Source organism: Meles meles, chromosome 14, assembly GCF_922984935.1.
Source record: "Meles meles chromosome 14, mMelMel3.1 paternal haplotype, whole genome shotgun sequence".
Taxonomy (NCBI): Eukaryota; Metazoa; Chordata; class Mammalia; order Carnivora; family Mustelidae; genus Meles; species Meles meles.
In genome coordinates this window covers 3,622,618-3,643,558 of record NC_060079.1, presented here as the reverse complement: position 1 = coordinate 3,643,558, position 20,941 = coordinate 3,622,618, and the positions used below count along the sequence as shown (strand labels likewise).

At 40.3% G+C, this 20,941-nt stretch overlaps 1 protein-coding gene across 4 annotated transcripts in view; it reads left to right on the top strand.

Moving 5' to 3' along the window:
- CRYL1 (crystallin lambda 1) overlaps positions 1-20,941 on the top strand; it is a 144,926-nt gene that overhangs the window by 12,671 nt on the left and 111,314 nt on the right. For all 4 annotated transcript variants that reach the window (XM_045978273.1, XM_045978272.1, XM_045978269.1 and 1 more), the window contains exon 2: positions 15,047-15,154. In XM_045978273.1, coding sequence (XP_045834229.1) covers positions 15,047-15,154 — 108 coding nt within the window. The remainder of the gene's footprint in view (positions 1-15,046; positions 15,155-20,941) is intronic.

The window sequence follows — 20,941 nt, the reverse complement described above, 5'->3', positions numbered from 1 at the left end:
TAGAGTGTATTTTCAAGTTAGTTTGCTCACATACTTTATAGAGGTCCCCCCCTCTCTTGTGTTTGGTGTATTCATCTTTTATTTCTGGGTTTATAGGAATTTTTGTATATTTGTATGTTATACATATTATTTCTTTTTGGACATTTGTCTTATGTTGATTTTTTTGGTCATTAACAAAGTTATTAAGTTCAGTTAATTTATTTGGCAATCAGTATTCAAACATGAGGACGGTGGTGACTTGGATTATTATAAAAATGGCTCTGATTGAAAGGCTGAAAAGTGCTCTAGAGTGAATGCGCTCCACCCCTAGCTGCATTTGTAGACAAGGACTCCAGCTGTCTCGGACAAGTGATTGCAGCACACTTGCAGAGTGGGGGTGGTCACTCTTCAAGTGCTGAGCCGTGCCCTGTGGCTGTGAAATAGCTGCTGTGCCGGACAATGAAGGGTTAAGCACTGACGTGACCTTGGTGAATCAGGAAAGAGCGAGCTTCCTTCTCCCCTCTTGTTGTGCCTCCCCTGGTAGCGTGGGCTCATTTGAGAGGCACTTACAGGCATTTTGAAAAAGCAAGTCAAGTTGTGGGAGGAGGTTTACTTAATGAGATCCCTCTAGTGTGTTCTCCTTTGTGGAAAGTCTTTTCTGTACCAGCAGCCACAGTACTTTGGGCTTTGATAACAAGGCCAGCTGAAGCCTCTCACCCTTCTGTCTTGTATGGCCTGTGAGCCTTACCCGTGCCTGGCACTTAAGGGCCTTTTCTTTTGTGCCCATCCTCTCCGTTTCATTGTGTGGTGGACACAGGATGTGGGGGGACTGCTGCTAAGGCTGCTTTGGAGGCTCCATGGAGCTCTGGCCCCCGAGGGAGTCGGCTTGACATGCTGTCATGCCTGAGCAGCCTATGGGCAAAAGCTTTTACATGGAGAGAGGCGATGAGTCATTTTGGGGGAATGTGGTAATTTCTGAAACCACAGAGTGGGAAGGAAAAGAAGAGTCCATTTGAAAAATATTTCTATGCATTTTATTATACATACAGCAAAGTTCAGAAATCCTATGTACACTATTTAATGGTGATCATAGAGTGGACACAGCACTGTAAGACCTGCTGGGAAAGTATCCATTCTAGAATTGGGCTGTACGCTGGGCTCCTTTCACGGTTAGATCTATCCCCATACATGTCAAACATTGTGATACTAGCAGTGGGGAGAAGAACATTTGCAGTCAACAACTGCTCATTTGGGATGACCTGCACGAATATTAATTGGCCTTTTAACATAGTGGCTTGCAACTCTGGAGTGTGTGTGGAGGGGTGAGTGGGTGTTTGAGGAAGAGAACGAAGTCTTCAGGCAGGGGCTGTCTCTTTGAAACTCTGGCTTGTGGTCTGTAGGGTATTTTTCCTCACAGAGGCTAGAATAGCTTTATCAATAGAACTTTCTGCAAAGAGGGAAATATTCTGTATATGCCCTTGCTGTTCAGGTTGGTAGCCACTATCACATGTGACTATTGAATACTTGATCCATGTCTAGTACTATTGATGAACTGATTTTTAAAATTCATTAATTTTAATTAATTTAAATAACAGCATGTGGCCAGAGCCTACCATATTGGACAGTGCTAGGTCTAGAGCATTGAGAGTTTAATAAAAAATGTTACATGTAATTATATATATAATTATAAAATATCTATTATATAAATATTTATTATTTAATAAATATATACAAATATATAATATATGTAAATTATATGTAAGTTATATGCAACATGCACATGTATGTACATTATATATGTATTTATATTTAACATGTACATTATATATGTAATATGTAAATTTTGTGTTAATCATAAACAATCACCAAGCCGACACTGCAGGAAATATTAAGGGGGGTCCTATAAAAGAGAAAAAATCCTAAGAATATCATTGAACAGAAATATAGAAACAATCTACAGACAGAAAGACTTCAAAGGCAACACGATGTCAATAAAAACCTATCTCTCAATAATCACTCTCAATGTGAATGGCCTAAATGCGCCCATAAAACGACACAGGGTTGCAGATTGGATAAAACGACAGGACCCATCCATATGTTGTCTACAAGAGACCCATTTTGAACCTAAGGATACACCCAGACTGAAAGTGAAGGGATGGAGAAGCATCTTTCATGCCAATGGGCCTCAAAAGAAGGCTGGGGTAGCGATTCTCATATCAGATAAATTAGATTTTAAACTAAAGACTGTAGTCAGAGATACAGAAGGACACTCCATAATTCTTAAAGGGACTATCCGCCAAGATGATCTAACAATTGTGAATATCTATGCCCCCAATATGGGAGCACCCAATTACATAAGAAAACTATTAATCAAGATAAGGAGTCATATTGATATGAATACAATAATAGTAGGAGATCTTAATACACCTCTCTCAGAAATAGACAGATCATCGAAGCAGAAAATTAATAAAGAAATAAGAGCATTGAATGAAACATTGGACCAGATGGACCTCATCGACATATACAGAACATTCCACCCTAAAACAACAGAATACTCACTCTTCTCAAGTGCACATGGAACCTTCTCCAGAATAGACCACATACTGGGTCACAAAGCAGGACTCAACCGATACCAAAAGACTGACATTATTCCCTGCATATTCTCAGATCACAATGCTTTGAAACTGGAACTCAATCACAAGGAAAAGTTCAGAAGGAACTCAAACACCTGGAAGCTAAAGACCACCTTGCTTAAGAATGCTTGGATCAACCAGGAGATCAAAGATGAACTTAAACAATTCATGGAAACCAATGAGAATGAAGACACTTCGGTCCAAAACCTATGGGATACAGCAAAAGCGGTTCTAAGGGGGAAATACATAGCCATCCAAGCCTCCCTCAAAAACATTGAAAAATCCAGACTACACCAGCTGTCTCTACACCTTAAAGAACTGGAGAATCAACAACAAATCAAACCAACTCCACATGCAAGAAGGGAAATAATCAAGATTAGAGCAGAGATCAATGAGGTAGAAACCAGAGATACAGTAGAACGTATCAATGAAACTAGAAGCTGGTTTTTTGAAAGAATCAATAAGATCGATAAACCATTGGCCACACTAATCCAAAAGAAAAGAGAGAAAGCCCAAATTAATAAAATTATGAATGAAAAGGGAGAGATCACAACTAACACCAAGGAAATAGAAACAATCATCAGAAATTATTACCAACAGTTATATGCCAATAAGCTAAGCAACCTAGATGAAATGGATGCATTCCTGGAAAGCTACAAACTCCCAAAATTGAACCAGGAAGAAATTGACAACCTGAATAGACCGATATCTAGTAATGAGATTGAAGTAGTGATCAAAAACCTCCCAAAAAACAAGAGCCCAGGACCTGACGGATTCCCTGGGGAATTCTACAAAACTTTCAAAGAAGAAATAACACCAATTCTCCTGAAGCTGTTCCAAAAAATTGAAGCAGAAGGAAAACTTCCAGACTCTTTTTATGAAGCCAGCATTACTCTGATCCCCAAACCAGGCAAAGACCCTACCAAAAAGGAGAATTTCAGACCAATATCACTGATGAATATGGATGCAAAGATTCTCAACAAGATCCTAGCAAACAGGATCCAGCAGCACATTAAAAAGATTATCCACCATGACCAGGTGGGATTCATCCCTGGGTTGCAAGGTTGGTTCAACATTCGCAAATCAATCAATGTGATAGAACAAATCAATAAGAGAAGAGAGAAGAACCACATGGTCCTCTCAATTGATGCAGAAAAAGCATTTGACAAAATCCAGCATCCGTTCCTGATGAAAACGCTTCAAAGTATAGGGATAGAGGGAACATTCCTGAACTTCATAAAATCTATCTATGAAAGACCCACAGCAAATATCATCCTCAATGGGAAAAAGCTTGCAGCCTTCCCGTTGAGATCAGGAACACAACAAGGATGCCCACTCTCACCACTCTTGTTCAACATAGTATTAGAAGTTCTAGCAACGGCAATCAGACAACAAAGAGAAATAAAAGGTATCCAAATTGGCAAGGAAGAAGTCAAACTCTCTTCGCAGATGACATGATTCTTTATATGGAAAACCCCAAAGACTCCACCCCCAAACTACTAGAACTCATAGAGCAATTCAGTAACGTGGCAGGATACAAAGTCAATGTACAGAAATCAGTGGCTTTCTTATACACTAACAATGAAAATACAGAAAGGGAAATTAGAGAATCGATTCCATTTACTATAGCACCAAGAACCATAAGATACCTGGGAATAAACCTAACCAAAGAGGTAAAGGACCTGTACTCGAGGAACTACAGAACACTCATGAAAGAAATCGAAGAAGACACAAAAAGATGGAAGACTGTTCCATGCTCTTGGATTGGAAGAATAAACATTGTTAAAATGTCTATACTGCCTAGAGCAATCTATACTTTTAATGCCATTCCGATCAAAATTCCACCAGTATTTTTCAAAGAGCTGGAGCAAATAATCCCAAAATTTGTATGGAATCAGAAGAGACCCCGAATTGCTAAGGAAATGTTGAAAAACAAAAACAAAACTGGCGGCATCACGTTACCCGATTTCAAGCTTTACTACAAAGCTGTGATCACCAAGACAGCGTGGTACTGGCATAAAAACAGACACATAGACCAGTGGAATAAAGTGGAGAGCCCAGATATGGACCCTCAACTCTATGGTGAAATAATCTTCGACAAAACAGGAAAAAATATTCAATGGAAAAAAGACAGTCTCTTCAATAAATGGTGCTGGGAAAACTGGACAGCGATATGTAGAAGAATGAAACTCGACCATTCTCTTACACCGTACACAAAGATAAACTCGAAATGGATAAAAGACCTCAACGTGAGACAGGAATCTATCAGAATCCTAGAGGAGAACATAGGTAGTAACCTCTTCGACATCAGCCACAGCAACTTCTTTCAAGATATGTCTCCAAAGGCCAAGGAAACAAAAGCAAAAATGAACTTTTGGGACTTCATCAAGATCAAAAGTTTCTGCACAGCAAAGGAAACAGTCAACAAAACAAAAAGGCAACCCACGGAATGGGAGAAGATATTTGCAAATGACAGTACAGACAAAAGGTTGATATCCAGGATCTATAAAGAACTTCTCAAACTCAACACACACAAAACAGATAATCATATCAAAAAATGGGCAGAAGATATGAACAGACACTTCTCCAACGAAGACATACAAATGGCTATCAGACACATGAAAAAATGTTCATCATCACTAGCCATCAGGAAGATTCAAATTAAAACCACATTGAGATACCACCTGACACCAGTTAGAATGGCCAAAATTAGCAAGACAGGAAACAACGTGTGTTGGAGAGGATGTGGAGAAAGGGGAACCCTCTTCCACTGTTGGTGGGAATGCAAGGTAGTGCAGTCACTTTGGAGAACAGTGTGGAGACTCCTGAAGAAATTAAGAATAGAGCTTCCCTATGACCCTGCAATTGCACTGCTGGGTATTTACCCCAAAGATACAGATGTAGTGAAAAGAAGGGCCATCTGTACCCCAATGTTTATTGCAGCAATGGCTACGGTCGCCAAACTGTGGAAAGAACCAAGATGCCCTTCAACGGATGAATGGATAAGGAAGATGTGGTCCATATACACAATGGAGTATTATGCCTCCATCAGAAAGGATGAATACCCAACTTTTGTAGCAACATGGATGGGACTGGAAGAAATTATGCTGAGCGAAATAAGTCAAGCAGAGAGAGTCAAGTATCCTATGGTCTCACTTATTTGTGGAGCATAACAAAGAACATGGAGGACATGGGGAGATGGAAAGGAGAGGGAGTTGAGGGAAACTGGAAGGGAAGATGAACCATGAGAGACTATGGACTCTGAAAAACAACCAGAGGGTTTTGAAGGGGCAGAGGGGGGGCGGTGGGAGGTTGAGGAACCAGGTGGTGGGTAATAGGGAGGGCACGTACTGCATGGAGCACTGGGTGTGATGCCAAAACAATGAACACTGTTATGCTGTAAATAAACAAATAAATGAATAAAAAATGTTACATGTAATTATATATATAATTATAAAATATCTATTATATAAATATTTATTATTTAATAAATATATACAAATATATAATATATGTAAATTATATGTAAGTTATATGTAACATGTACATGTATGTACATTATATATGTATTTATATTTAACATGTACATTATATATGTAATATGTAAATTTTGTGTTAATCATAAACAATTTTAATATTGCAGAAGAATATGGAGTAAAACATTCTGTATAATCATGCTCCCTTTCCCAAAGTTGAGTAGAGGTGTTTTAGTTGTTTTCACTGTTTTTCCAACTAATGGCTTTGCATAAGATACCTTGTAACAAGATAATAGCCCCTCTCAGTAACCCCTTGTATGTATTAGAGGCTTAGCTCAAGTGAGGATTGTGTGAGAGCTTTGAGCTTGGATAGCACTTCTGTGGCATTAGCAGGATTTTCAGGTCAATAGGAGGCATGCCAAGCTCTTCCCTTCAGTTGCTTGGGCCCAAGCCTGACAGAAGAGGGGGCATTTTAACTGTGTGGAGTGCTTTCTGTGCTCAGAGCCTGAAAGATAGATTAGCTCAATCAGGAGAGGTTGGGAGAGGGGGGCAGAGTGGGGATAATAGTTCTTGGAGCCCATCCTTTGACTGCTATTCTAGCCACCACCACCCCTTCCTCAAAGCAGTGCATAGTTACTACAATGAAATAACACCACACCTGAGGCAAGCCTGTCCTGTGGAATGTTCTGTCTGCTTGTAAGCTAATAATTTAGTTTGTTACTATTTCCTGAATGGTGGCAGAGGACACGAGACTTGTGGGTCAGAGACAGAGAATGTTCTTAACCATAACAGAGCAGATAGCACGAGCATCCTATTAGTATTTCTCCTTTTGCCCTGAGTTCCATGGGGATATGTGAAGGGTCCGGGTAGAAACCTGCAGATTCAGTGTGCATCCAGGACAAGAACAAGGGCTTGGAGAAACCACTGTTTTTATAGTAAGAGGTAAGCAAGCTTGCTCTTTATCCTTGAGGAATATATTTCTGAAAAATAATTCTGACAGATGTCTGGGTGAAGAACCAGCAAGACATATGTGTGCTCCTGGAAAAGTTCCTCCCACCACTCAATGCCTGGCTTTGTCCACACACCCCTCTTGGCTCCTCTGAAACGGGAACTATGTTTCTCCTGACCTCTGGATCACATTTTGAAAAGCTTCCAATTCAGAGGAACCCTAGAGAGTGTTGTTGATTGGTCTTTGAATTGTACGAAGAGTACCAGGGCAATCTGTGGATCGGGTGCAACTCACTTTTGTTATTCCAAGTGGCATTGGAATAATCTCAAGATTGAGAGAAAAATGGAGCATAGTCCAATCACCTCTCCAATATTTGACAAGTGATTACCTACCTCTGTTCTTATACCTCCAGTTCCAAGGATTTTCCATCTGCTTGGCCTTTTCTTCAGTAACATCAAGCCTCAGGATGACCCAAGCAGTGGAATGAGGTGCAGTGCTGCGTGGTCTGCAGGGAATCAGCCCCACAGTGTGTAAATGTGGCTATTTCTTCCAGCCTCATAAAAATACCCCCTTGACCTCATTTCTCCTTCTAGTAACTGCCACATTTTTCTTCAGACCTTGATGAAATTGTCTGTATTCTGTCTCTACTTCCTTTCTTCCCATCCATATTCTTTAGTTTCAAATCATATCAAAGTTGAGAAAATAGTATAATGAAAACTTATGTACCCCTCCTACCCCCAGTTTCAACTGTTATTAACATGGGGCTAATCTAGTTTCATTATGTTCCCTTGTGTGGATTAATTTGAAACAAATCCCAGGCATTTGTGTCATTTCACTAACAAATATGTCAGCATATACCTAAAAACAAGGACTACAGTTGACCCTTGAAAGATGCAGAGGTTAGGGGTGCTGAACACCCCCATGGAGTTGAAAATCCATCTAGAACTTTGACTCCTCTCAAACTTAATTATTAATAGCCTACTCTTGACTGGAAGCCTTATTGATAACACCAATAGGCAACACATATTTTGCACGTTACCTGTATTAAATACTGTGTTCTTAAAGTAAGCTAGAGAAAAGATGTTAAGAAATCACAAGGAAGGGGCACCTGAGTGGCTCAGTAGTTAAGCATCTGTCTTTGGCTCAGGTCAGGATCCCAGATCCTGGGATCAAGGCCTTTGTCGGGCTCCCTGCTCCATGGGGAGTCTGCTTCTCCCTCTCCTTCTCCCCCTGCTTGAGTTCCCTCTCTTGCTGTCTCACTCTCTCTCAAATAAATAAATAAAATCTTTTAAAAAATCACAAGGAAGAGAAAATATATTTGTAGTACTATACTGTAAAAAATCTGCATATAAATGGACACATAGTTCAAACCCATGTTGTTCAAGGGTCAATTGTATTTTTAAAAATATATTACTACAATAGCATCATCAAGTATAAAACATGAACAAAATTCCTTAATATCATCGAATAGTATCTTTAAATATCCCATCAGTATTTAGAATTTCTATGACTACCTAAAAACTTTTTTACTGTTGGTTTGATTAATACAGGGTCCAAGTAAGGCCCACACATTATATTTAGTTGATCTGTTTCCTAGCTTTTTCAATCTATAGGTTTCCGCATATCTCTCTCTCTCTCACCCTCTCTTTAAAATTTTCTTACAGTTTATTTGTTGAAGAACACGGTCATTTTTTCTGTGAAATTTTCTAAATTCTGGATTTTGCCAAATATATTTATGTAGGTGTCATTCAATGTGTTCTTTCCCCTGTCCCTTCATTTCCTAAACTGGTAGTTAGATCTAGAGGGTCATTTGTCTTACACCCAGGCAGTGTTTCCTCCCTGCCAGTCTATCAGAACTACTCTTGTCACTGTCCCCACCCCCATTCGTCTTGCGAACCCCAGTGGTCAGTTTTGACCCAGATGGTCACTTTCTTCTCACTGGGATTCCCTTTCACTTCCCTGACCCCCTGCATCTGATTTTCCTCCCATCTCTCGTTCCGTATCCTTCAGTGAAGTTGGAGGAGTGTTCTAAGGCTCAGTTCTTTGACTTCCTTATTATTAGTCACTTCCTTAGTGATCTCATCAGGTTTCATGCTTGTACATACCATGTCTTTGCAGTAATCCCAAATTCATATCCTCAGCCTAGGTCTTGCCCATTAACCTCGAGACTTCTGTCCAGTTGTTTCCTAGATGTATGACTGGACATCTTTTTCAAACTTAAAGCATCCTGTATTGAATAATGCCTGATCTTCTCTCCCTAGATCTACTTCAGTTATGGTCCTCCCCACCAGAGTTAATGGCCTTCATGTCCTTTCTGCTGCTGTCCAAAAGAAACCTGGTGTCATCCCCAGTTCTTTTTCTCACACCTGCATGTGGTGCACAGCAACGCTTGTAGTCTGCCTGGCAAAAACTGTGTGTTCAGAACTCTGCTGACCGTCTCCGGCCTCCGCCTCTGCTTCTATCCTGCGGTAGCCTACTACCATATTTTGCAGTGGTCTCCTGACTTCTAGCTGGTTTGCTTACTTCCATCTTGGCCTGTCTTCAGTATATACTTACAATTTTTTAATTTTTTAAAATTTTATTTTTTAATTTTTTATAGAGAGAGCACACTTGAGGGAGGGCAGGGAGAGGGAGAGAATATTAAGCAGCCTCCATGCTGAGCAGGGATCCTGATGCAGAGTTTGATCTCACAACCCTAAGATCATGACTTGAGCTGAATCAAGAGCCGTACACTTAACTGACTGAGCCACCCAGGCACCCCGGTGTATTCTTATTAAAGCAGCCAGAACCTTATAAAACTGAAGTCAGAGCATGTCTTTCCTCTAAAACCTTTTATTATCTGCTCATCTCACTTGGAGTCAAAGTCAAAATCTCTCCGCAGCCTCTGAGGCATCCCTCCTGCCCTCTCTGACGTCCTCCTGCCATCCTCCCCCTTCCCTCTCTACTCCAGACATACCAGCCTTGTTGATTTGGACCATGCAACATATTCCCTCAGGTCTTTGCCCCTGTTCTTCCCTCTGCTGGGCATGCTCTTTTCCCAGATGCCTTCATGGCTTGCCCCCTCACGTCCTTCAGCCCTTGCCGATATGTCACCTTCCTGGCGAGACAGTCCCCGGCGTGCTTTTAGAATTTCTTTTCCTCCCAGTCTTACTTATCTGCTTAGTTTTTTTCCTGCCTGCCCACTGTAAGCTCCATGGGGCAAGAATTTTTGTTTTGTCACTGCTGCATCCCCAGTGCCTGGAACTGTGCCAAACACCCAGTAGGTCCTCTAAATATTTCTTCAGTGAACAACTGTGGCCTTCATATTAACCTCATAGGAAGAGGCTGTTACTGTTACATAGTATTTATCACTAGATAATCAGGTGGGGTGTTTTGTTGTTGTTGTTGTTGTGGTTTCTTTTCTTTGTTTTTTTCTTTTTCTTTTCTTTGTTTCTTTTGTTTTGTTTGTTTTTTGCCAACAGCTAACATTTATCAAGCCCCTGTAGTGTTCTAGGAACACAAAGGTGAGCGACATGGTTCCTGGTGCATAGAGCTTAGCCTGTTGAACAAACAAACAAAAATAAATTCATATTGCTGATAAATTCATACTGCTTTCTTTTAACATCACTGTGTAAAATTCACCATGTTTTTTATTAACATACTTAGATATTCATGACTAACAAAAAACAACAGATGTGTGCAACTTCTCCAGACCTAGAAATAAAGGTAGAAGCATTTGTCATTTGCTTCCTCTCCAGATTTATCCACACCGATGCAGGCATCTGCATACAAAATGGGTGCCAGGGGTAGAATTTTTCTAGGGTTGGTCCCAGAGGAAAGACTATCTTGAGAAGATAGACCTTAGGTGGGCCAAGATTACCTTTTGAGGTGCAGTCCCCAGAAGAACAAAGGGACAGACAGTAATACTTGGAGAGGGACCATGGGAGCTGAGATCTCAATGTTATTTACATTCTCCTCTAAGCCAGGGAGAAAGTGCTGGTTGTTCTCTGGTAGGGTAAGGAAGCTTTGCCCAAACCTAGAATCAACCTTCTGCACAATAAGTTCATTTAAACAGTTAAAAAAATTGTGGTGAGATGCACATAGCATTTGCCATCTTAAACATTTTCAAGTGTGTGGTGTAGTAGTGTTAAGTGTATTTACGTTGTGCAACCAATCTCCAGAATTTTTTTCTCTTGCAAAATTGCAACTCTGTCCCCATTAAATAAGTCCCCAAGCCTCCCTCCCCCCCCCCAAGTCCCTGGTGACCAACGTTCTATTCTCTGTCTGTATGGTTTTGACTACTCTGAGTACCTCATACAAGTGGAATCATGCAGTATTTGTCTTTTGGTGACTGAGTTAATTTTATTTTGCATTATGTCTTCAGCATTGATCCACGTTGTGGCATGTGTCCAGAATTTCCTTCCTTTTAGGTCTGTATAATTTAGTGGACATTTTTATTTTATTGTACTTTTAAAAACATTTTTAAATTAAAAATTTTTTTAAAAGATTTTATTTATTTATTTGATAGAGAGAGAGATCAAAAGTAGGCAGAGAGGCAGGCAGAGACAGAGGGTAAGCAGGCTCCCTGCTGAACAGAGAACCCGATGCGGGGCTCGATCCCAGGACCCTGAGATCATGACCTGGGCTGAAGGCAGAGGCTTAACCCACTGACCCACCCAGGCTCCCCTTAAATGTAAATTTTTAATATTTAAATTTAAATTAAATAAAGTTAATTAACATACAGTGTATTATTGGTTCGAGGTATAGGCCTATGATTCATTAGTCTTATATAACATCCAGTGCTTATTACATCACATACCCTCCTTAATGCCCATCACCCAGTTACCCCATCCCTCCAACCCCCTGCCTTCCAGCATCCCTCAGTTTGTTTCCTATGGTTAAGAGTCTCTTATGGTTTGTCTCTCTCTCTCTGGTTTTGTCTTGTTTTATTTTTTCCTCTCTTCCCCACGATCCTCTGTTTTGTTTCTTTAATTCCACATATCAGTGGGATCATATGATAATTGTCTTTCTCTGATTGCCTCACTTCACTTAACATAATACCCTCAAGTTCTATCCATGCAGTTGCAAATGGCAAGATTTCATTTTTTTTGATGGGTGTGTAATTAGTGGTCATTCCCCCCCCTTTTTTTAAAAAGATTTTATTTATTTATTTGACAGAGAGATGACAAGTAGGCAGAGAGGCAGGCAGAGTGAGAGGGGTGAAGCAGGCTCGCTGCCGAGCAGAGAGCCCGATGTGGGGCTCGATCCCGGAACCCCAGGATCATGACCTGAGCCGAAGGCAGAGGTTTTAACCCACTGAGCCACCCAGGCGCCCCGTATTAGTGGTCATTTTAAAAAACACAAGATGCTGAACACAGCTGTTCTTCGCACCCAGAGTTGGATTACTCAGCAGGCTGGGTGAATTCTCAATGGCTCCACCACTAGTTCTGCCCTTGTGGAGGGTTATCAAATGTATCTGTTAGCCTACGGGTCCCCTAAGGGGAAACTGTAGTATACCCTTTTGAATTGGTCAGCTTGGAATGTAATGAAACAACTCTGGAGTGTGGAATTATAGACAAGTTTAAGTGGATTTTGTTGCCTATTAGCTCTATAAACTACCTTCCTGTACATCACCTCGCCTGGAGAAATCCCTATATCTGAGCCTTAGATGTGTTGTGAGAGGACACGTTTCCCACTCACCTCTAATTGAACACTTACGTAGCAGGCAAGCACCTTTGGGGAAAGATTTTTAAAATTCTAATCCTGCTTCAAGGTAACCACCTACATTCTACCAAATGTGCAGTTCATTTCCTCTTTGCCCTTTCACTCAACCAAATTTAAGAGCTTACTAAGTATTATTGCTCTCCATTTGTGTGGCCAGAGTTGGTTTTCAAAGCATTTTCACATACATTCATTTTTTAATAACGGATTTGTTCAGATTCGTCTAGTACGCAGTTCACCCTTTTAGCACATTCACAGGGTTGTACAACTGTCACTACAGTCAATTTTAGAATATTCCCATCATCCCAAAAGAAACCCTTCACCCCTCAGCTGTCACTCCTGTTCCTTCCTCTCCAGCCCTGGGCAACCACAAATCCATTTTCTGTCTTTGTAGATTTGCCAGTTGTTAGAAGTGGAATCCTGCAATATGTAGACCTTACTAATTGACTTCTTTTGCTGAGAATTTTTAAGGTTCCATGGAGCATGTATCAGTACTTTATTCCTTTTTATGGCTGAATAACTTTTTATGGGTACACCACATTTTGTTTACCTGTTCATTAGCTATTGAACCTTTGGGTCATTTCCATTTAGCTGTTGTGAATAGTGCTCATAGAAACATGTACAGTGTAGTTTTTCTTGGGACATATGTTTCATTCCTGTTGGGTACATACTGGGGAGTGGAATTGCTCTTATAAACTTTCATTTTGCCAGTTTTCACCACTGTAAAGTCACTCTAAATTTTCCCTTTTTGTTACTGTACTCTTTGGAAGGAAGTCTTCCATATAACCCCTGCTTCAGTAGTGGGGAGTTAGGTTACAATTCTCTGAGTGCAGAGTGTCTGCATAAATTATTGGGCAATTCTTCTGCAAGGAAGATTTGGCTTCTCTCCCATTTATTTGTTTATTCAAACATTTATTGACGTCAGTGTGGACTCATGGATACTTGGTTTATACTTTGGATTATAATCCAGTGTTACTTTACTTTTTTGTCCAACTTCTTCCAACTTTGGCCCCTAGAACTCTTTCATTTGGCTCCTGTGATCTTTTGACATGTTCTGTCAGGATAGGCCGTCACAATTTTTTTTTTAATTTTAATTTTTTATTGGCACTGTGTACTTTCTGGCACTCCCAATTTCTCTGGGCTCATGTTGTGTATTTCCTGGCTCAGTCCTAGAATCAGCCATTTCTCCAAGGAGCTCTGGTTCCCTTTATAGGAGAAAGATATTAGAAACCCAAGATTTGGGCTCTAGGTGTGCTCCTTAACATTCATTTTTAACCTTTTGAACAACTTCATGTGAGTTTTTCATGTCTTTTTTATCTTTGCCTTTTCTGGTAGCACACTGAAATAGCATGGGAGAGATACCACTAGTTAGGATCCCAGGGTTTGGCTGTTTGGGTTCATCTCATAGCTCCAGCACGTTTAGCCTGCATATTCTTAACCCCTCTATGCCTCAATTTGCCCATATATAAAATGGGAAATAATAATAGCACCTGCCTAGTGGGGTTGTTGTAAAGATTGACAGAGGAACGATGTATAAGATGTTGAATCTTTCCTGGCACCCAAGATGTGCTCAAAAGCTGTGGTGGTAGCAACAATTGTTTAATTGAAGAGGGTGGGGAAAATACTATCTCTGTTCTTCACCTTAAGTGACTTGCCGACACAGTGGTCAAATGGGGGTTCACAGAGGAGTCTTTCACTTCCACCACACCCTACTGGCTCCCGACTGTAAGTTTTTGTTTCGGTGTGTGAACTAATGTTAACTACCTGACATCCAGCAGTGTGCCAGGCAGAATATTACTGCTGACTCTGGAGTCGAGGATTCAGGGGCTCCTGTATGGAAAGAGATAACATTATTTAATGAACATATAATGTATTATTTGCTTCGGGGTAGAGGTCTGTGAATCATCAGTCTTACTCAATTCACAGCACTCACCATAGCACATAACCCTCCCAATGTCCATCACCCAGCCACCCTATCCCTCCCTCCTGGTCCCCCAGCAGCCCTCAGTTTGTTTCCTGAGATTAAGAGTCTCTTATGGTTTGTCTCCCTCCCTGGTTCCATCTTGTTTCATTCTTTCCCTCTACCCCCACCACCCTCCACCCTGCCTCTCAAATTCCTCATATCAGAGAGATTATATGATAATTATCTTTAAGAGATAACACTTTAAATAAATACAGCTATACAAATGTATAATTTTAAGATATTAAGTGTTTTGCTATATAATTTTAAAAATTTCATTCTGGGTTAGGAATGAAAAACTGTTCCATTAAGTTAACTGGACACATTTCTTAATTTTCTTTCCCTTTAGTGGACTCATTGGACAAAGCTGGGCTATGTTGTTTGCCAGTGGAGGCTTCAAGGTGAAACTCTATGACATTGGGCAGCAGCAGGTAACAAATGCCTTGGAAAAGATCAGGTAAGTTGGCTGGCACCCTCCAGGAGGAATTGAAACGGCTCTGCTGCTCTCAGTGGGTCTTGTTTATCATACTCTCAAGGCTATAACTATCTGTGATTTTACTCTTCATTTGATGGCTGTTACAGTGCCTTTGAGCTGGTAAAGTCCAGGTCCACAGTGGGTGAGCCATAAAAAATTAAGACTGAAGAAGGGGCTCAGATTGTGAGGAGAGGACTGTTGATTGTAAAAGGTGTGATGGGAGTGGAGGAGCTGAACATCCCTCTTAGGCTTCTAGCCTGAGTGAGTAAGCTTCTGTCCCTATGTCACACCGGGCTGCAGGTCAGGGTTTCCCTGCGTTCCCTCTGGGCAGATGACCAGCTCTCAGCATGTGATAGCTTAGAGCTGCGTGGGCATTATATTTTAGGAACAGAGGGTCCTGAGGTTTGTTTTGACCTATTGATCTAATGTTGTCAGGACTCAAATGAACTGTGATAACTGTAATACTTAGAGGTGTCAGAGTTGATGAAGTTATGTGTACTGAGTGCTAAGCATGAGGAGGGGTAAGTTTTGGAATAATCACAGAGGGTAAGAAGGAAAATAGGAACCATGGAAAAGAGGCCAAGTATGGGGAGGTCAAAGACAGAAGTACCAAACTGATGTAATGTGCTGGAAGGCCAAAGGGCCCTAATTTATGACACATTCACCTAAAAGGACTATCGCTGAACACAGTTTTGACCATCTCAAATGTGGTATTGTATAGGTAGTTATTCTCCTTGGGGGAGATCCATGAATGTGTAACTTGAATTTACATTTTGTGTAACAGAAATATGCTGACTTTATTGTTCCTTTTTGAAAAGACTAATATATATGGTGTTACATCAGGCTGTAGACACCAAGAAATGATATACCTTAGTTCAGTTTTGTTGTGTAACAGATTAAGAACCCAAAACCTGGAGAAGTCAAGTTACTTCTTATTCTTACATGTAGTAACATATAGTCAATGCCAAGATGAAGTGCCAGTCTGAAAAGCGAACAAACAGGGGTGCCTGCCTGCCTGACTCAGTCGGTGGAGCATGTGACTCTTGATCTTGGGGTTGTAAGTTCAAGCCCCACATTGGGTGTAGGGATTACTTAAAAATAAAATCTTTAAAAATAAAAATAAAAATAAACCCAAAACGAAAAAAAATGAAAGAACAACTTTAAAACTAAACACACATACTCCTAACATTTTGTGCTGTGCTCTTATAGAAGAAACAGGAATTAGCATAATAAATATCTGCTATGTTCCAGGTATGTGCTCTCCACTAGGGATACATAGATGACTAAGAGAGATACAGTTCTATCCACCATGGAACTTACTAGTCTGGTAATCTTACCATATACATTCTCATAGTAAGCCCCATGAGGCAAATTATATTCATTATTTTAGGAGGAAACTTAGGTCTATGAATGGTCAGTAACCTGCTCAAAAAGACACATTAAGATAGAAGATTCAAACTCTGGTTCATCTGACACGTTAAGGGTGGGTCTGAGTGCCTTTAGCACCCATTTATACTCTTTGTTTTATAGAGATCCTGCAAACATTACTTTTAATATAATATTTAAAATGCACAGAGGAATAGATCATTTTTGTTAGTTTATGAAGAATACAATACAAGGAGCATTCATGAAACTACTGTCCATCTTGAGATCTAGGTATTGTCAATACCCTGTGTATACCTTTTGAAACTGATCTTGTGTCTTCCCAACAGAAGTAACTATACTGTTACCTTGCCTTAAAGAAGTTTTATTGTTGGTATGTACTCTAAACAATGTATGGTTTAGTTTTGCTTATTTTTATGCCTTATGAAATTTTTTTGAGATTCATCCATGTTATTGCTTATAGCTGTAGTACATCTATGTTTATTGTTATATAATTTTCTAGTGTGTGACTTTGCTATTATTTACTTCTGTTTTATCCTTCTGATGAACATTAAGCTATTTCCAGTTGGGGGCTATTGTAAACAATGTTGCCATTTGTATCCTTGCATATGTCGCCTGGTGCATAAGTACAAGAATATCTACAGTGTACATACCTAAGAGTGAGACTGCTGGGTTTATTTTTCCTTCTTGGATTCTGATTATATGTCTGTTGAGCCAATTCATTCTAGCCTTCACATCTGTTTTTTTTTTTTTTTAAGATTTTTTTTTTTTTAATTTATTTGACAGACAGAGATCACAAGTAGGCAGAGAGGCAGGCAGAGAGAGAGAGGAGGAAGCAGGCTCCCTGCAGAGCAGAGAGCCCGATGTGGGGCTCGATCCCAAGACACCAGGATCATGACCTGAGCTGAATAGCCTTCACATCTTTTAACCTCTCTTATATTTTCTGTCTCCCTGACTCCTTGGAATATATTTTGGATACATTCCTTAGATTTTTTTTCCAGTTCACTAATTCTAGTTTTAGCTGTGTTTTATCTATTGTTTAAGCCATCCACTGAATTTATTTCAATAATCAAATTTTCAGTTTAATAGTTCTATCTGCTTCTTTTCCAAATATACTCATTCATTTTTTAATAGCTTCTCATTGTTTTTGCTCATTCTTTGTGGTTACTTTTTTTTTTTTTTTTAAGATTTTATTTATTTATTTGTCAGAGAGAGAGAGAGAGAGAGACAGAGACCAAGGGCAAGCAGGCAGAGCAGCAGGCAGAGGGAGAAGCAGGCTCAACACGTAGCAAGGAGCCTGATGTGGGACTCGATCCCGGGACCCTGGGATCATGACCTGAGCCGAAGGCAGACACTTAACTGACCGAGCCACTCAGGTGTCCCTGTGGTTACAGTTTTTAAATTTTTGTGCACTTAACACATAATTGTTTTATATTATATATCTAATAATTCTAGTACCTGAGGCTGTCTTAGCTCAGGTTCCTCAAAATCAGATACTGAGATAGGGATTCTCAGGCCAGTGATTTATTAAAGAAGTGCCATAAGGAGAAACCCATGAGGGATTGATTGGTAGGGACAGGAAAAGGAAGACAAAGAGGCCAACTAAGGATATAATTTCAGAAGTGCCAGGATCAGCAAGATTCCTGGAGTCCTGGAGCAGAAAATATTGTGTCAAGTATGTCACCACTGAAGGCAAGAGCTGAGTTTCCATATTTTTGCATCAGTCACTGACTGAGGGGCATTCCTAGGGGCTTGGGTGGATGTGAACTCCCAGGCGCTTCTGTGTCTCTGCTCTGGGTCCTGGGATAGTACTTTGGGGGGTGGGGGCAGGTGTGAGCCATTAGCAGCAAAGATTCAAAAGTTGGGGGATGGGCACCCTGTGCTGGTCAAAGGGATTCAGAGAACTGGGTGGAGCACGGAAGGCTAGACTGCCAAACTGTCTTCCAAAGTGCGTGGGCCATTTTGCACTCCCACCAGCAGTAAGTCAGAGTTCTAGCAGCTTTTGGTGGTGTCAGTGTTCTGGGCTTGAGCCGTTCTGACTGGTAGGTAGTGGTAGTTCATTGTCATTTTACTTTGCATTTCCTTGATGACAAATCTGTGGAGCATCTTTTCATATGTTTATTTGCTATTTGTGTGTCTTCTTTGAGTTCTTTTTCTGTTTTTGCTCCTTTTGGTTAAAGGGAGAACCTTGTAATTTTTCCTGACTTGCTCTGCTTGCTGTGACTCCCTCACGCATAAAAATTATTCCTATGTGGGATCTTATGGTTTGTAACAGTCTCTTCAGAGGTTTTGGCCCACTATAGTGTTGGAAGTGCAAGTCTTCAAAAGTCTTTAAATCTTAAGCCTTACTAAAAAAAACTCAAAAGCCTTATGTTCCACTGTTGTAATGCAAAAGAAAATACACTTCTGGAGAGAATGATCATAAAAATGGAACCAACTTGGAAGTAAAAGATTTCTTCAAATTGAGTTAGAGTGTTTTAAAAGGGCATCAAGATAGGGAACACAGTCCTGAGGGTTTTAAAGGGGCAGGGGTGGGAGGTTGAGGGAACCAGGTGGTGGGTATTAGGGAGGGCACGTATTGCATGGAGCACTGGGTATTGTGCAAAAACAATGAATACTGTTACGCTGAAAAAATAAATAAATAAAAATTAAAAAAGAAAGAAGGAGAAAGAAAGAAAAAAAGATAGGGAACACAGTAGCACAAAGAACTTAATATTTGGTTTAATGGTGGTGATGTAGGGCGTAATGGGAAGTGATCTATTATTGATAATGAAAAACCATTAAGGGGGAATACCATTGTAAAGAAATTTACAGAATTTCTGGTATCCCTAAGTAAGTAAAATTATGTCTACTTTGTTAAATTTATCTTTTTTCCCCCTAGTAAGTGGCTTTCCTATGAAAGAACATAGCAAGCTCCAGTTTGGAAATGGTGGTTGATAACAATACTAGGCTTCATATATACTTGTGTGGAATACTGACCTTTCAGCATGCTTGGACTTTTATTTGGTTTTCTGTTGATGACGTAGGAAAGAATGTTAGGGTTCGAAGTCAACAGCCAAGAAAGAATTCTTGAGATGTCTTTGGTGCAGAAAGGTGATTTTATTAAAGCATGGGGATAGGACTCGTGGGCCGAAAGAACTGCACTGGGGTTGTGAGGGGTGGCCCATTACACACTTTCAGGTTTTGGGGGCGCGGTTAGGTATAGACTATTAAGTCTCTAAGGAATTTTGGAAGTAAGGTTTCCATGACCTTGAGCGGGTTAGCTGTTGTTGGGAAAATGTCTCTTACTACCGTCTGATAAAACCTTAGTCATGAGACCCTTCAGATGTATATCAGTGGGCCACATGCTTGGGGCATGATTGCAATATGTATCTTGGGGTGTTTAGAGACAAAGGAAGTTTCCAAAAGAATTTTTATATGTTAAAGTTGACTCACAGGGTCCTGGGGGTTAGGCTAAGATTGCCTTTTGTCATTAGCAAAGTATCAACATCGAGGCAATTAATCCCTAAAGGAAGGTCATTCTGCCTGTTTCCAGGACTTGTCAATGGTCTGTAGATAGTAAGGAAATTGAATAATTTTTCTTCTGCCTTTGTTCCCCACATCATTGACAGTATCTGTGGTTGGCGGATTTGGAGCCTAGAGATGTCAGCTTAGTGACGGGTCTAGTGTCGGAGGAGAGCACAGCCTCTGACCAAGTCAGGTATGAAGGCAGTTCTCCCTGCGTTCTAGGGGCTGGCCTTCTCTCTGTAAAGGCCAAGTAGGAAATGTTTTAGGCTTTGAAGGTCATACGGTTTCTATAGCAGCCACTCCTTGTAGAGTGAAGCAGCCACAGATAATATGTGAACAAATGGGCCCAGCTCTGTTCCAGTGAAACTTCATGAATTCACACCAAAATTTGGACTTCATATAACTTGCACATGTCACAAAGTATTCTTTTTACCCCAACTATTTAAAAAATGTAAAAGCCGTTTCACCTCACAGGCCCTATGAAAACAGGTGGTGGAGCAGCCTTGACCAGCAGCTGTAGTTTGCTGACTCTACTCTCCAGAATTCCCACTTCTCTTCCATTTCATCTTTTATTTTGTCAAGTTAATTCTACTCAGTCGGAACCAAGAGAAAAGTCTAAGATTCCTAATTGAAGAAAAGTTCTTTGTTCCATTTCTCTGGGTTCTGTATTTCAGGCCTTATTTTTTAGGTGTATCATTTTAGTGTACCACCCTTAAAGCACTTTCAGGCATCAGAGAGTATATGTGAAAACTGTGAGCAGGGTTTTTAATTTTTTAAATTAAAAAAATAAGAAAAAATGTTTGTTTGTTGGGGCACCTGGGTGGCTGAGTCAGTTGAGTGTCTGACACTTGGTTTCACCTCAGGTCATGATCTCAGGGT